This window comes from Carassius carassius, chromosome 24 (genome assembly GCF_963082965.1).
Source record: "Carassius carassius chromosome 24, fCarCar2.1, whole genome shotgun sequence".
Classification (NCBI taxonomy): domain Eukaryota; kingdom Metazoa; phylum Chordata; class Actinopteri; order Cypriniformes; family Cyprinidae; genus Carassius; species Carassius carassius.
Genome location: NC_081778.1, coordinates 18532791 through 18548942, shown reverse-complemented (window position 1 = coordinate 18548942; position 16152 = coordinate 18532791). Strand labels below are relative to the sequence as shown.

Below are 16152 nucleotides of genomic sequence, written 5' to 3'. Positions count from 1 at the left end.
ATGGATACATTTTAAGTATATGGATTTGTTTAGGCTAATACAAGCTAATTTAGTTCAGTTACATTGGCTTCAATATTAAAACTACACTGAAAGGCCTTACGTCATGCAGTTGAGCAGGTGTTAATGCTGTATTATTTTATTAGTAGACTGTGTAAACGTGTAATAAACAGATCCTGAATTCCCTCACATCATGTAACACCAGTGTGTTTTCGGCATGCCATGCCACGTCCTTGTTTCTCTGGAGCAGTAGGAGGGCTTTCTTTTGGGCAGGTATCTGTTACCTGTGTCACGTGGGCGGTGGCCAGGTAGGGCGCCCACAAAACCAGCGCGATCCAAGCAGCCATTGCGGAGCAGAGCCAAGGGTTTCGGACTGGTTTGCATCGATTATCACGCAATTTAAAGGCCACGAGAAACATCAAGGCGAGTCCGAACCTGGCACTGATCTGTCCGTAGGTGTGGGGTCACTGGGCTCTTCGCTTTTCTGTCACCTGGAGTTGATCTCTAGGGTTTTGCTTTTGCTGTCGGGGTGGTGTGACAATAGTTTTTTTTTCCTTTTTAAAAATGACGGTTAATCCAGATTATCTGGTGGTTTTTTTCACCACAACATCTGGCGCAAGTGGGGACCAATTGGGATCAGATGAGAAGGAAATTGTACAGTTGGTTTGGCAAGTTGTGGATTTAGCGACTAAAAAGGTAATTTTATATTTCCCCATGACGGTGTGTATGCGTGCGTGCGTGTGCGTGTGTGGTAATTCTGCAAAACGTAGAGCGAGTTTTACATTTATATATGTCAAATTTTTTAAAGAAAACTTTACGAAGTTTAAGGTCAAATATTAAAATATATTTATTTATTTTTTATTATTTATTATCTATCTGTCTATCTATCTATCTGTCTGTTTGTATATGTGCATTTGTGTATACTGTATAATAATTCTGTTGTAGGTGAGAGAGAGCATTTACAGCAATTATATATGTCAGCTATTTAAAACCAAAATTAGTCAGTCAAATCTAAGGCTCTATCAATCTAAATCTATCTTTTCCCCTGCTATTTATCAATTCATCCATCCATTTTATTTATTTGCTTATGTAAATGGATATGTTGGAAGTTGAGCATTCCACTGCTTTCTACATTTAGGCAGGTCAGGTAAATGAATTGCTAGTCAAACCGGATCACATTGAGCTCTCTGAGGAGTGTCAGGAGGTGAGTGGACTCACCGAGGAGGCCTTGACAGAAGCTGATCCGCTCGAGGAGGCCATCGAACAGGTGATCATTCCTATATAATCTGTTCTGACAGGATGCTATTTATCCCTTAGTCTCTCTGTTTTCAGAACTTCTGGTTCAACATACATAAGGAAGTTTGCGTTTGAAAGTGGACTCTTTCAAATGCAAAACTTTATTTTCTAAGTCTTTACACATTTTTAAACACATTATTTAACAGCTTGTGGATTGATATTTGCGTGAGCAGCCTTGTATGTATTAAAGGCCACATAAAAGTGGTGTTTACTCAGAGAGTCCATGTGTGTGCAGTTGAATCAGAGGATATGTGTAGAAGTGGATGCAGGTGCAGGAAACACCTTCTACCTCTGTACGGATGGACAGCTGCACATTCGTCAAGTCCTCCATCCTGAAGCATCCAGCAAGGTATCAATCTCTAAATACTGCAACTGAGTGGGTGATATTTGTGAAAATATCCATATTTAGTTTAATAATTTGTAAGCGCAAATGCTTACTTTTGTGCTTTTCAGAATATTTTGTTGCCTGAGTGTTTCTTCTCCTTCTTTGACCTGCGGAAAGAGTTCAAGAAAAAATTCCCATCAGAAGGGGAACTGAAAGACTTGAATTTTCAGGTCATGGCTGACTGTATCCTTAAAAGTCATGTCAAATATTATCTTTTGTGTATTTTTTGTAAATCTTGAATGGATGAGGGTAGATTAATACACATTACCTCATAATTCTCTGACAACTAGTGTGAGTTGCATTTGAGTGTGTGTGTGTGTGTGTATGTGTGTGAGAGAGAGAGAGAACGATAGGTAACAGGGTGTTGGCTGCAGGATCCCAAGGTTTTGAAATGCAAATAGACTCACAATAGTGTGGGCTCAATTGAGCCAGCAAGAGAAAGCCAAAAGTGTTTAGCCAACAAGCTTAACCTGCCACACCTACGCTGTAATGTCTTGACACACACACACACACACACACACACACAATGCAATAGCACAGCCCTCTACACAGTAAGAAAAGTTAATCAAAATGTATTCACTCCCTTCATGTATCTGTTGTGCCTTTATGGAACTGCTGTGTTTCAACGTTCCTTTTGCATTTATAAACCCTAGTTGTTCTTTGCATCTTTACTGTGTCATTAGCTGGTAATCATCAGCAGTAACACTTAACCCAGACCCTGTATTCCTTGACTGCAGTTGCAATCAGATCTGAATGTGGTTGTAGATTCTTCTCTTCATGCTTTCACTGCTCACGTGGTTCAGCAGATGTCAGAAACTGTTTTAGCACTCATCTCGGAGCCTGTCTGTAAGTCCTTACAGCTTTCATTGTCTGAACACATGAATTTAATATTCATAATTGTTTGTTATGAACCTGCTTTATTCGTCTTCATAGGCCACCAGTTCTCCTTCCCTGAAAAAGTGAATGACAAGTTTGAGACTGGTACATGGTAAGAGCTGTTTCTTATTTAAACTAACAAACATATGTCTGCAACTGTGTTCAGTAGATTTTTTTTCAGATTGTTTTTTTTTGCTAAGCTCCACCTTAATGTTAATGACCAGTCATACCTTCGCAACTGTTGCCATCCACCATATTATAAGAGTACCTGGATTTGCTTTTATCCCACGATTTTTGAAAATACTGTATATATCAAATATTTTTTTAAGGTCTGGAAAAGTCGTAGGACTTTGTATAATGATTATACAATTTTAATTACACGTCTGTTGCACATCTAAAACATTAGACTAACTGTTTGTAAGTGCAATTTCTATAAAATTGCTGATTAATGGATATTGGAGATATGTCATATTAGTTTAAGTTACATGAAAATGTATGGTGCTGGAGCTATAAGTATTATAGAGTATTTTTATTCAGGAGTAATTTAATATAGAGTTTGCTTCTTTATATATATATATTAATGAAAAGCTCATGCAGTGAATTCAGTCGTGTCCTATTCACTAACGAACATTTAATAGATCATTAAGAACCACTTATGTTTGCTCCCCACTAAACAAGCATTACAGTAATTTTATAAGTTTTTATTTTTATTCAGAAATATTTAATTAATTAAAAATATCTGATAAAATGCTTTCCAATATCACACCTCAATCTAGCCCGAGCACATTTACTGGAAGTCATGCAGGTCACTGAAATCTCCTGTTGAATCCTATGAGAACTGCTTTGCTACTTCAAAAGTTGTTGTGACACATTGTTTAAATTGCATGTATGTATGTGTATAGCAGTAAGATGGAGAGGGTGGATGATAACACAGTGATCAGAGCTCGGGGTCTTCCATGGCAGTCCTCAGACCAGGACATCGCCCGATTCTTCAGGGGTCTCAACATTGCCAAGTATGCACACACAACCTGCAATCCACCCACAGGAAGTACTTCTTAATAAATGATCATCATTCAGTCTGTGCACTATGCCGATGTGTCTGATGAATGACTGTCTGTTTGTGTAGAGGAGGTGCTGCGTTGTGTCTGAATGCTCAGGGAAGGAGGAATGGAGAGGCACTAGTGCGGTTTGAGAGTGAAGAGCACAGGGATTTGGCCCTGCAGAGACACAAGCATCACATGGGTACCAGATACATTGAGGTATACACATATTCAAGCTGCTATAGTGATATATACATGTATCATATAAATTATGTAAATATAATTTTCCACAACTTTTTTTCATTGTAGTGGAATGGTATGTAAATTATAAAAAAAAAATGTTTTGTATTGCAGGTTTACAAGGCAACAGGTGAAGACTTTTTAAAGATAGCTGGAGGTAATTTCCTTTTTCTTTTTTTGTTTGAGTTTGCATGCATGTGATATTTGGGTTTGTGTGTGGACAGGGTTCGGGAACTGAGAACTAGTTCTTATTTTTATTCAGAACTGGTTCCATAATTAATTCAATTCCATGAATAATCTACTCTTATTCACTACCAGTTTCATTAAAAAAAAGAAAAATTGTCCATTGTGACCAGTGTAGATTCCCAAACTTAATTTCTTGAATGAGCCGGTTCTTTGGGTCTAAAAATGTGATGCGCAACCAATGTAGTGTGACTCCTGAATGAACGATTCATTGAAGCGAATCAAAAACAGTAACTGGAACCTTTTACAAGAATTGGAACAGGAACTTACTTTCTTACTCTCCCATCCCTATTTGTGAACAATCTTTCACAATACAATTTTTTCTCGTTATTGTATGAATGCGGTTGTAGCATAAATTGTGAATATCATCTGATTTCTGGAGTTTTTGTTCTGTCACTGTTATTTGCATTGGTTTGAGTATGTTTTGTGTATTTTTAGCTTCACGTTGAGTGGCTCATGTGTCAATGTCTGACTGGCAGGTACCTCTAATGAAGTTGCCAAATTTCTGTCGAGGGAGAATCAGGTTATCGTACGCATGCGTGGACTTCCGTTCACCGCCACCGCAGAGCAGGTGCTGCAGTTCTTCTCCCCGGCATGTCCTGTGACAGACGACAGCGAAGGCATTCTGTTTGTACGTTTTCCCGATGGCAGGCCCACTGGGGACGCGTTCGTGCTGTTCTCATGTGAGGAACATGCTCAGAATGCACTGAAAAAACACAAGGACATCCTGGGCAAGAGGTACATAGAGCTGTTCAAAAGCACTGCGGCTGAGGTGCAACAGGTGAGAGCAGCACTTCCTGTTTGATTTGAAATCATTATTTGTGTGGAGTGTATCTTCGTTGGTTTAGACTGACTTGGCAGGGCAAGTAAAACATGAGGTGTTTGGGTGTGTAAGTGTATGTACAAGCATGTACTCCGTCTGAACGACCCGGCTGGCTAGACAAACACTCAGCTCTGCAATCTGTAAAAGATTAGCTTTTTAAAGTTCTCATCAAATCTCTCTCGTAGTCTTCCTGTTCTTTAGTGTAAAAACCATTCAAATCTCATTGTTACTATTTTTTTTAGAATTATTTGGAATTCATTTGTGTTCATATTTAGCTGTTGTCATGTACATCAAACCAAGGCTACTCAACTCCCATTAATCATGAGCAGACATCATGTGTGCTTGATCACCAGCAAGTAGGTTTTTGGTGAAACAAGTCTGTGTCATTTAGGCAAAGAGAATCCAATATGCCTTATATTAATACTTGGCTGGTTGTTGGGTTCTTTAATAAATAGAATACTTACAATTGAACCACATCAATAATACCAGATGTCTGGACTTATGTCTGACATAAAAGGAAATCTGAATCCCTCACACAACAAACACTAACCTCTGTTGCCCGTTTTTACCAGATAACTGTGAACAAAACTGCTTTTTTTAATAAGTGTTTAATGACAATATGCAGAACTGATTTGAAATAGTTTTATTTCTACTTTTTAACACAATGAGTACATAATAGACTACAACACTAAACATAACATGCATTAAAAAAATTTTTTTTTTTCTTTTATAAAGATTAATTTATTAATTGTTTTTTCTTTATGCCTGTATCACATAATCGCAGAGTTGTTTTTCTCTCAAAATGATTGCAGATTTATTTTCATCTTAGTTTTAGGCTGTCTAATGGTTATCATGGTACCATGTTTTGTACAACAAAATATGCATTAAGTAACTTATTTTACCTTTGAACTAATCATGGGAAAAATATGAATACTGGTCAAATATATTGGCCAAACTAAGTCCATTTATTAGTGCATTTGAGGATACAGACACAAACAGTATCTCCAGGTAGAGCGCAGCTCATCCATCATCTCCACACATGGAGCTATAAACAGGCAGAAGTCTTTCTGATAATGTGCATTGCCAGTCATTCAACTCCAGCATTTGTGTGTCAGGTTCTGAACAGATACTCATCGGCCCCCTTGATTCCCGTGGCCCCATCCCCCATCCTGTCTGTTGTGCCACCCCCCACATTCATGCCCCCAACGGCAGCAGTGACAGGTGTGCGGGACTGCGTGAGATTGAGGGGTCTGCCGTACGATGCCACCATCCAGGACATATTGGTTTTCTTGGGGGAATACACTGCTGACATCAAGCCACATGGAGTGCATATGGTGCTAAACCAGCAGGTAAGCATCTTAGACCCACTTATATACATATGAACTGTAGCATTCATAAGAACTTCATCCAGTAAAATAAACACCTCTGCAGTTCAGAATGTGTTCTGTTGGGGAGTTTTCCTTCTTTGGCTCAACCGCTCCATAAAAATCGTTTATCGGTTGATTAATCACAGCTTTTGTCAGGACTTGTGTTTCTTCATTCTTTTACAATGTGTTTCTGTCATGCCTTGGTCTTTACAATATCTCAAAGCACGCTGAAGAGAACTTGAGAAAAGGATAGGCTAATCACACAAAACCTAATTTCTAAAAAGCTGGCTTGCATATTTTCAGCTAGACACAAAGAAATAATTTGTTTAAATGATTCTGATTCATCTTAATGGTTCCATCAAGGATTATTTTACAGTACCGTTCAGAAGTTTGGGGTTGATGTGTGTTTATTTTTTTTTAAATGTTTTTGAAAAAATTATCTTATGCTCACCAATTTGATCAAAAATACAGTAAAAACAGCACTATTGTAAAATACTGTTACAAATTAAAAGTTACTTTATTTTAATATATTTAAGAACATTGGATATTCTAATATGGTGATTTGGTGCTCAAGAAACATTTCTTATGATTATCAAGTGTATTGCTTAATATTTTTGTAGAAACTATAAAATATTTTTCAGGATTTATGGATGAATAGAAGGTTTAAAGGAACAGCATTTGGTAATATAGAATATGTAACAATGTAAATATTTTTACTGTCACTTTTTGAATGCATATTTGCTGAATAAAAGTCTTGCCTTACTAACCCCAACACATTTTAATGGTAATGCAGTACTTTTTAAGGACTACATTTTTGGGGTGAATGATTTAAAACAGTTCATGCAAAAGGACTTTTACACAGTTTTTTATGCAATCCAATAATTATTGAATTAACTTTATTAAACAAACAAATGTAGAAACGATTTTATTTATTTTTATAATGTCTTTAACTACATTTTGGCAAATGAACAATCTGTCCGTAACTACACAGATTTTTAGATGTATAGCTATTTGTATTTCTGTTGTTCAATCAAAATATAGTTCATTCAGGTATTGGACTGCAGAACAATTGGACTGTTTCTCACCATGTGCTTTTGATTTAAATAACCAATAAGTGCACTAACTAACACTGGTGCAGCTCCAATGAATAAGAAGTGCAAGAAACTATTAATATTTTAGTATGGGGTTCCAGTATTTTTTGAAAATAGATTTAAAAAGAGAATAATTGAAATATCTTCATTATGAAAAAAACAAAACAAAAAAACAGTGAGACGCATTCAGTATTTTTAAAGCATTTGAAGCAGAAACACATCCTGCTCTCTTGTTAAGTGCGGTTGTTGTATTTTTTTTTAAAGTGAGTTTATGAATTCAGCCTCTGTTTGTGTGTTTGGTCAGGGTCGTCCATCGGGTGATGCTTTTATCCAGATGCGTTCAGCTGACCGGGCCTTCCTGGCGGCCCAGCACTGCCACAAGCGCAGCATGAAGGAGCGTTATGTGGAAGTGTTTGCGTGCTCAGCTCAGGAGATGAACATCGTGCTGATGGGGGGGACGCTCAACAGGAGCGGCCTCTCGCCGCCGCCATGTAAGTTACGACGTAAGTGCCGCTGGGTAGGTGGCGCTTCACGCCTTCCTGTTTTTCCCCTTTCTCTCATTCATTCACTTATTCATTCATGGTGGGTGTCTTGTCCACATTTCCTGCCTAGGCAGGAATGGGCATCAGGAGTGGTAGGAATCTGGTTGGGTGAAATGTTTTTCTTGTTTTTTTTATTTTTTTATTATTCAATTGAGATCTGAGTTTGTCAGGGAATGGAGGGCTTTGATTTGAGGTGATTTAGTGCAATCTTTCTAAATCTAAATGTGCACAAAATTTTAATCCACATCACAAATGTCACCATATGCACTTTGTTGCACATGTAAAGGCGCTTTCTGTTTGATTTAGTGTAGATTTCTTTCTTTCTTCAGGTTTTAGATAGTCAGCTCCATAACTTTGCTGTCTTAACAACCAACAGCGGCATGTAAAGGCATCGGCCTGCCACAGGATGAGTCCGGTTAAAGGCATCTGAACGCCTGTGGCTGTTTACTTATATGTGTTGAAGGGTGGAGGAACATACCTTGTAGCTGAATTTTAATGGCAGATATTGGCAGGTTTGGGTTAAGGTTTGCTGCATGCTTTGAGTGTGAGATCAAGTTTGGGAAAGATATTTTAATAGAAATCCTTTATTCTACTATAAAGTGGTGTTTTTCCAACTTGATAAGCAAATATTTTTGGCAGATTTAAGACGCATAACATTCACATGATAGATGAGATTTGTAATTGTACCTGCAGTGTTAACTATGAGACATGCCTGGACTCATTTATACATGGGTTCACAATGTGAGAGGTTGTATTTAGGGTGGGCTTTTAAGGTGGCTACACCGTTGAATTGCACTACATTATTCATTGTTTGTTTGATGGGATGACTGCATAAGACTCTGATGACAAACAATGAACAGGACTTTAAATGAGTTTAAAGGTGTAAAGCCTTCATTATAACTGGCTTATGTTCAGTCAGGACCACATCCTTTAATTAGTTGGCGAAAATACTTTTGAATAATCGCTAGTAATTATGTAAATTAAATATTTCATCATGTCACATTCATTCATTTTTGCCCACTTTATTCTCATTAAAATGGATTACATAAAATTTTGTCAAGAAAAATAACACTTTGATAATTTAATGGCATTTTAGTGAGAATAAAATGGATTGCATTTAAGTGAGCAAAGTCAAATTAGCTCAGTTTATCATTGTTCAACTCTTTCAGCTCTAATGTGCCAATTCTCTAGTTATTTAGATTATACACTATAATTGGGTTATTTCAACTTTTTTTTTCTTCTAAACTTTTAGTGCATTTTTAATTTCTTGCAGTATTACTTTTTCTCATATTTTTATCAGCCGTATATTTTATAAAACAAAATAAAATAAAAAAACATTTTAATTCTCACCACTGTACATCTTTTTTTTAATTTCCATTGTCAATGACTGAATCAAAAAAAAACAAAAAAGAAAACGAATAATTTTGTCAGTAATTTCCTTGACAAGATTAACACCACAATCACATCTTGTTGCCATAAGCGGACACTTCAAAGAATTTTTTATTTTTGTTTTCACTCAATAATTACTCAATATCCCACCTCCCCCATTTCAGGTTTGTCCCCGCCATCATACGCATTTCCTCATGGGACGGCTGTTCTTTCTTCCGGAGCGGTCCTTCCTGCGGGAGCAGTGCTACCTGTGGAGCCAGCAGCTATCTACCCCTCCCAGTTTCTGCTGAATCCCCGAACCCTGGCACCAACCACGGCCTTCTACCCTGCCAGTAACCCACTGTACATGAACTACACCACCTATTATCCCAGGTAAGAGTTATATAAATATATATATATATGTTAATGTTGTTTTTCAGTCCAAGAGCAATATTTATCTGCAGTTACATTCACAAAAGATGATGAATGGATGATTGAATACCATTAATCTTTTTGATTTAATGATGTGTCTAGTACTCTAGTGTACATATCAATCCAAGTCAGTGTCTGTAGGTAGTTTATTGAGGAATGGAGGGATCATAGATGCATAAATTGTTCCAAGGTTCCTTTAATATGCCATAGTGCTGTGCGCGAAATGATACAAATGGCATCTGAATTGAAAGAGTGGTTGAAAAAATAAATGAATGAATGTCCATTGGAATTTATTATTGCAGTTCTACCAAGTGCCAAATAGGCACTGTAGTCTTTAAATATTTGCTTAGTGATATCTAAAGTTCACTTGAATTTGCTCTAGATCATTATTTGTGATGTGATGCCTTGGAAACCTGCCTGAACCAGTTTCTTTAAGAGGAACCTTCCTTGTGTTTTGGGCACAATCAATAAGTCTTTCTTATTTGATGTCAGAACTCTTATACATGTCAGAATACTCACCAGTAGCTGTCTCATGTTAACTGAGACGTTTCACAAAATGTTAATATTTACATTCAACCTTTATGTAATCTGTTGTGTTTGAGGACTTTTTTGATTAACTGCTCATGGGAAACTCTAAAGTCTGAACATAATGACTTTGTCTTTAAGAAGGACTTGCACAACAAGGACTGGGTGTGTTTACAAGGGTAACACACAACACAGAGAGTGTCACACCCAGGTCCTTTAACACATTATTTTGCATTTTAGCTCACTTCATAGTGGAAAAACTGGTTCAGGTACTGAAATTTAAGGACAGAAATATGATTATCTAGCTTTAGGAAGGCTACAAAAACCTAGAGAAGATTTGTAGAGTAAACTATCACTCCAACACGATTAAGTTTGATTGGGGTGGGACTATTTCTTCGACCAATGGAAGAAAAAGAAAATGTAAAAAAAAAAAAATGAAGTAAATGAAATCATAAATAAAACTTATAAAAGTGTATATATATATATATATATGTGTGTGTGTGTGTGTGTGTGTGACTTATTTACCTTTTTTTATTTAAAATTTTCATACATTTTATCCATGTCTGTTGTCATACTAACAGCCCACCTGGCTCCCCCCCCAATATCAGCTACTTCCCTACTGGCCACACCCCTTCAGCAGGCTCAGTCTTCTCAGCCCCACCCACAGCACTGATACGAATGCAAGGCCACGCCCCTTCCCATGCTTATAATAGCGGGGTTAAAGAAATCCTCAGCATGGTACATGGATATCAGGTGAGTTTAAAATACACCCCTTGACTGTTTTATAATATCAGTTTGAGTTCAGGAAGATACCAGATTCTCTTTCATACCATTTCTCTCATTATTTTAGTTGACTTCCTATCAAATGGGAAGTAACTAAATCATTTACAGTTCACTGCTGGCCACTGCAACCAGCTTCACAATGTTATTGAGTGCCACTGATCCAGATACAAGTCCTAATTTGTTCTGCATCAGAAACTCCATATGTGTTTATAGGCAGGGCAGGGCTGGATTGTAGGGAACATTAAGGTGTGTATTTTGCCCTGCGGTGCTCAGCATTGAAGATTTACATGCTGTAGTGGGTTTGAGTAACAGGACCACATAGTTGCATTGTCACACCCCCTCGATGAGCTAAACAGGTTCCTCTGGTCTAAATTCCCTCACAGAGAGGGACAAACACACACACACCGAGCTAAGGTGCGGTGCATTGGCCTGCTCTAACTTGACTATTAGTTTTCCATTCTATTGCTGTAGGAGCTCAGTGTTAATATTCTAGATCAGACAAAAGTAATCTTCATACACAATAATACACCCTATATTATATATATATATATATATATATATATATATATATATATATATATATATATATACTAGACGTGCTGGTATTCAGTAATGCGATAAATCACGGTAATGAATTGCAGGGTATTGTTATCATGGGCACTTCTAAACACAGTGAAGAACTTTATATATTACAAATTATTCATTATTTGGAATGCATTTTAAGAATATTTTTCCCATCAACTGGTCAAAATGCACAACACCGCTGTATGCTGCTTAAAAGCGTGTGTGCTCTGATGTAAACAAGCATGCATGAGAAGCACATGGAGGAACACATGAGAGACACACTGAATGAAAGCATATTCAGTCTCTGACAGCAGATGGCGCTAAACTGCAGAAAATGCAACCTTTACTCTGGAAACCCCATAAATAAAGCAGCTGCTACTTTCTAAAATGTATTCAAGCCGCCATTCAAGTTTGTGGATTCGCTGTTGTGTTCATCACAGCGCCAAATACTTAAATATTTAGACTTAATAGGCTATTTATTTTCAAACTTTATTTTACATTTGAATCTGGACTACAACATACCCTAGATGTTGTTTGAAAGCGTTTTGATTCTTTATTGTTCATTGACACTTTACATTAGGGCTTCAGCAGTTAAAATTAGTTAATTCATTAGTTAACAAACTGCCAATGAAAAATTCTTCTGAACATTCATTAATCTTAGATATTCCGATATTTAATAACACATTGTTAAAATTTTAAGTTGCAACTGTGTCATTAAATGAGCTAACATGAACTAAGACTTGTATTTTTTTTTAACAAAGATTAATAACTTCTGTAGCAATTGTAGCTATTGCTCATTGTGAATTAATGGTTAACTAATGAGGTCTTATTGTAAAGTGGTACTTATTGGTCTTTATAGTTCTTTTGCACTTTAATCTGTGTAAAACTGTTAACGTTTTATATTTTTCTGTATTGCTTTTATTGTATTTAAATGTTCAGGTATTTTTGTTAGAAGAAAAACTAAACCTGTTCTACTGTATAATGATTTTTATTTACTAAATTTCAATACCGTGGTAATACTGTATACCATGATAAAAACATGGACACTTAAACAGAAATTAAACAGGACACTTTTTAATGTACAGGAAAAAATTAAGGCTGTCATTATATATATATACATATACATTTTATTTAATTTTTCATAAGGGAAGGAGACCCTCTGCATTCAGAATAAACTAGGGTGTGTCAGTTTTTTCTTAAAATTCTTCTTAAAAGTTAAAGGCGTGAAGAGTTTCACCAAAGTATATGTGTTCAAAATATCTTTTGCTATATTAAAACTGCAGTAATTATTGCTATAGTATGTACTTGATAGTATTATGCATAATACAGAATATTGCACTAAATATTCAACTCCACAGGAGTGAAATGTTCTATTAGGCCGCTTAATGGGCTAATGGACACATTCTAAAAACAGCTGTGACACATGCAATGCACACCCACAATATGTGTCTTTCCCATGCAGGCTGTACATTCGCCTCAAGCAGTTTGCTAGTTAGTCAGTAGGAAAGCTGTCACTCATCTGAGGTGCGGCTTATTACAAATAATGAGGAATAAGCATGTTTCTTGAGTAAATGTAATTTTCTTTCTGTCTCTTATAGCCCAGCAACAGCGATGCTTTGGTAACTCTCCCTTCTATGCTGTCAGCCAAGCAGCCTATTGGAGACCAGACTGTAGGAGGCGGAGCCTATCTTGACTTGCAGTTGCTTTAAGCCAATATTTTGACGCGGCCACACCCCTGCAGTGGATTCAGCAAACCCCTCAATACAAAGCAATTTATGCCATTTATACTATTTATATAAGAATTTTAAAAAGAATTATATGTATTTTGACATTTAATGTATATTGCACATTGTTTTTTAAGCATTAGATTTAATATTCTACTCTTAAGGTTTGTTGTGTGAGTTTATAAGTTTGTATGTTCGTGTCCATGCACATGCAATTGTTCACTCAGGAAATAGCTTCTGAAACCAGGTTCTAAACACTAAACCTGCCGTATCAGAGGCAGACTTTCACTAATACCATAAAATTAAGCCAAAGGACAAGAAAAGGTGTGTGTGTGTGTGTGTGTGTGTGTGTGTGTCAGTGCCTCCCTGTTGATGTGACTCTACCATGAGTATGTGTAAATGTGTAGAGACATTCTCAAGCCTCTTTTTATATCTTTGAAGGTTTTAATTGGCATGAAGTTCATAGAGCTAGCTTTTCTAACATGTTTACAAGATTCGCCAAATTCTTACACCACAGTAGTTCTTCTAAGTGATCTCGCCAAAAATAGCTCAAAAACAGAATCAGGAAAAACTTTTGTGCTTGATATCTGTGTATCTGTGTCATGCATAAGAAAAATATGTATTGTCCATACCAATCAATGTACAAAATTCTATAGATAAATGTGCTTGTTAATGTGTGCATGTGTAGTAGATGTAACCAACTAATGAGTGTGTATGTGTGTGTTTAACCAAAAGTCAAAGCATGTGTGTTTATTTACTGCACTCAGAGAGTGTTTCAGGCCTGCTGTAATGCACACGTGTGTATTTTCACCCGTTGTCTGTGTATTAAGGAGAGTGTTTGTGTGCATCTGCTGGAATGTGAACAGGTTTATTTGTTGCCTGCAGCTGTATCCCATTATTACCTTCCTGTTTATACCAATGGTTTTCAAACCTCTCCATGAAGTACCCCGAGCACTGCACATTTTGTATGTCTCCCTGTATCTGACACTCCCTTCAGGTCTTGCAGGCTCCACTAATGAGCTGATGAGTTGAATCAGGTGTGATAGATGAGGGAGACATACAAAATGTGCAGGGCTGGGGGTACTCCAGGACAGGTTTGAAAAATCACTGATTTATGCCAGTGTGCCTCATTTATTATAATCTGTGCTTTAAAAAAAATACTAGGAGTAATTTGCATTTTTAGGCTTTTATGAGCAGTAGGAGTAAAGTGTATGACAGTTAAATAGTCAGTGTGATTTATACTACTATCCACACAAGCCAACAGGCAGTAGTTAAGTAAAAGCACATTCTTTCATGTTACTGATCTGTTACCATCATATTAATTCATAAACATATGTAGAAAAGAGAAATCAAGAATTTGGCTCTTTGGATAAAGTATTATTTTATTTTGATATTTTATAATAACTTAAAATAAAGGAAATTTAACAATGTTTGTGAGGGATTGAGTGACTGACTCACTACGTATGTATTTACATTTACACTTAAAAAAAGTGAGAAGTGATTGAGCTACATTAAATAGATTTTATTTCAGTAAGTGTAGTCATATCAAAATATTAACACTTGAGTTGCTCTCCCTTAAGATAATCAAGTTGTAAACAAGAAAATAAGAAGTTTACATTTCATTTTGTTGCTCCAGATCTACTTCTAGAAGGCAAACTTGAAATGCATATTTAATGCCCTCTGGTGGGCAATGTAAGCATCAAAACTTGATCTCTGCTCATCGCACTTCCGGAAATATGTTTTTAGGTTGTTGTATAAAACTGCAGTTTCATATGAAAATGTATATTATGGATAGCAGTATTTTTTTCCCCCTAAATATATATTATAAACCTTTAACTTTGCAAGACATTTAAGCACGTTCAGAATAAAATACTGATTTGCATACTGCGAAATACACGTCATTCACTGTCTAAAAATAGAATATGGGGAATTTTTTAAACAGAAGTACAATAAATTGTTACATGACCCCATTATGCTTTTAGCATAAGTGGCGCTAATCACTTCAGAAATAAAACATTATTTTAATAAAAATGCATTGCATTGTGGGATATAGTGTCCCAGGAGTGTTCATTGTGTTTACAATCATCCCGGTATTTTGCATATTGTGCACAGTATACATACTGCACACTACAGAAACGGTATGCGTAGTATAGTAGTATTTTATTCCGAACATAGCCAAATACAGTAGGTCTATACACTGACAGATTTAAGCAAAGTCTGACTAGTTTAAATAAACTATGCCCCCTTAACTTCAGGAAACCATAGATTATAAAACATTTGGAAAGTTTAAAGAATTATTTACAGTTAACCAATCAGATTATACAATGAACATAGAGATGTTGCTTTTACCACTTTAAATACTGCAGTGCGGTATTAACATAATGCTAAAACAGCTATTATAGCATAGAGGTTTGTTCTGGTTCATACAGTGAAATTAGTGCATTGAGTTAAAGGGGTCATATGACGTTGCTAAAAAGAACATTATTTGGTGTAATAAGGTTCAAAAAACACATTATTTTCCACATAATGTACATTATTGTTGCTCCTCTTTGAAACGCCTTTCTGAAATGCAACAATGTTTACAAGGCTCATCATCCTGAAAAATCGTGTATGCTGGTTGGCCAGTTATCCAGTGAATTGTGATTGGCTGAATAGCTCAAGCTTGTGACGCCCCTTAACATACTATAATGCCATGTCCCGGCACGAAGAGACAAAACCAATAAAACCCATTACAAATGAGGCATTTGCATCCAGTGGGGACATAATGACTGATTATAATGACTTATACTGTCTTTTTACGGGTTGTGTTGCATGTCTGATCGGAGAAAAGACAAACAACAAGCGCTATTCTGACGA

At 36.5% G+C, this 16152-nt stretch overlaps 1 protein-coding gene across 3 annotated transcripts; it reads left to right on the top strand.

Moving 5' to 3' along the window:
• Positions 1 to 296: 296 nt before the first annotated feature.
• LOC132103078 (epithelial splicing regulatory protein 1-like) lies at positions 297 to 14726 on the top strand. Of its 3 annotated transcripts, none has more exons than XM_059507892.1 (15): positions 297 to 693; positions 1136 to 1264; positions 1529 to 1642; positions 1747 to 1861; positions 2426 to 2524; positions 2612 to 2666; positions 3457 to 3567; positions 3681 to 3813; positions 3949 to 3991; positions 4557 to 4858; positions 6016 to 6249; positions 7663 to 7861; positions 9454 to 9661; positions 10834 to 10978; positions 13171 to 14726. In XM_059507892.1, exons 1-15 carry the CDS (start codon positions 562 to 564, stop codon positions 13279 to 13281), a joined length of 2130 nt encoding a protein of 709 aa, XP_059363875.1. In that variant the 5' UTR covers positions 297 to 561; the 3' UTR covers positions 13282 to 14726. The 3 variants fall into 3 exon arrangements, with proteins under 3 accessions (XP_059363875.1, XP_059363872.1, XP_059363874.1); XM_059507889.1 differs by having other exon boundaries at positions 299 to 693; positions 10807 to 10978; XM_059507891.1 differs by having other exon boundaries at positions 300 to 693; positions 7663 to 7849; positions 10807 to 10978.
• Positions 14727 to 16152: the final 1426 nt, after the last annotated feature.

What these genes read in the sequence shown, in the direction of transcription:
- LOC132103078 (XM_059507889.1), top strand. Translation starts at nt 562, where the DNA reads ATGACGGTTAATCCAGATTATCTGGTGGTTTTTTTCACCACAACATCT. An exon ending in AGGGGTCTCAACATTGCCAA is followed by an intron (nt 3,568 to 3,680) that starts GTATGCACACAC and finishes CTGTTTGTGTAG; the next exon opens with AGGAGGTGCTGCGTTGTGTC. An exon ending in CTTTTTAAAGATAGCTGGAG is followed by an intron (nt 3,992 to 4,556) that starts GTAATTTCCTTT and finishes TCTGACTGGCAG; the next exon opens with GTACCTCTAATGAAGTTGCC.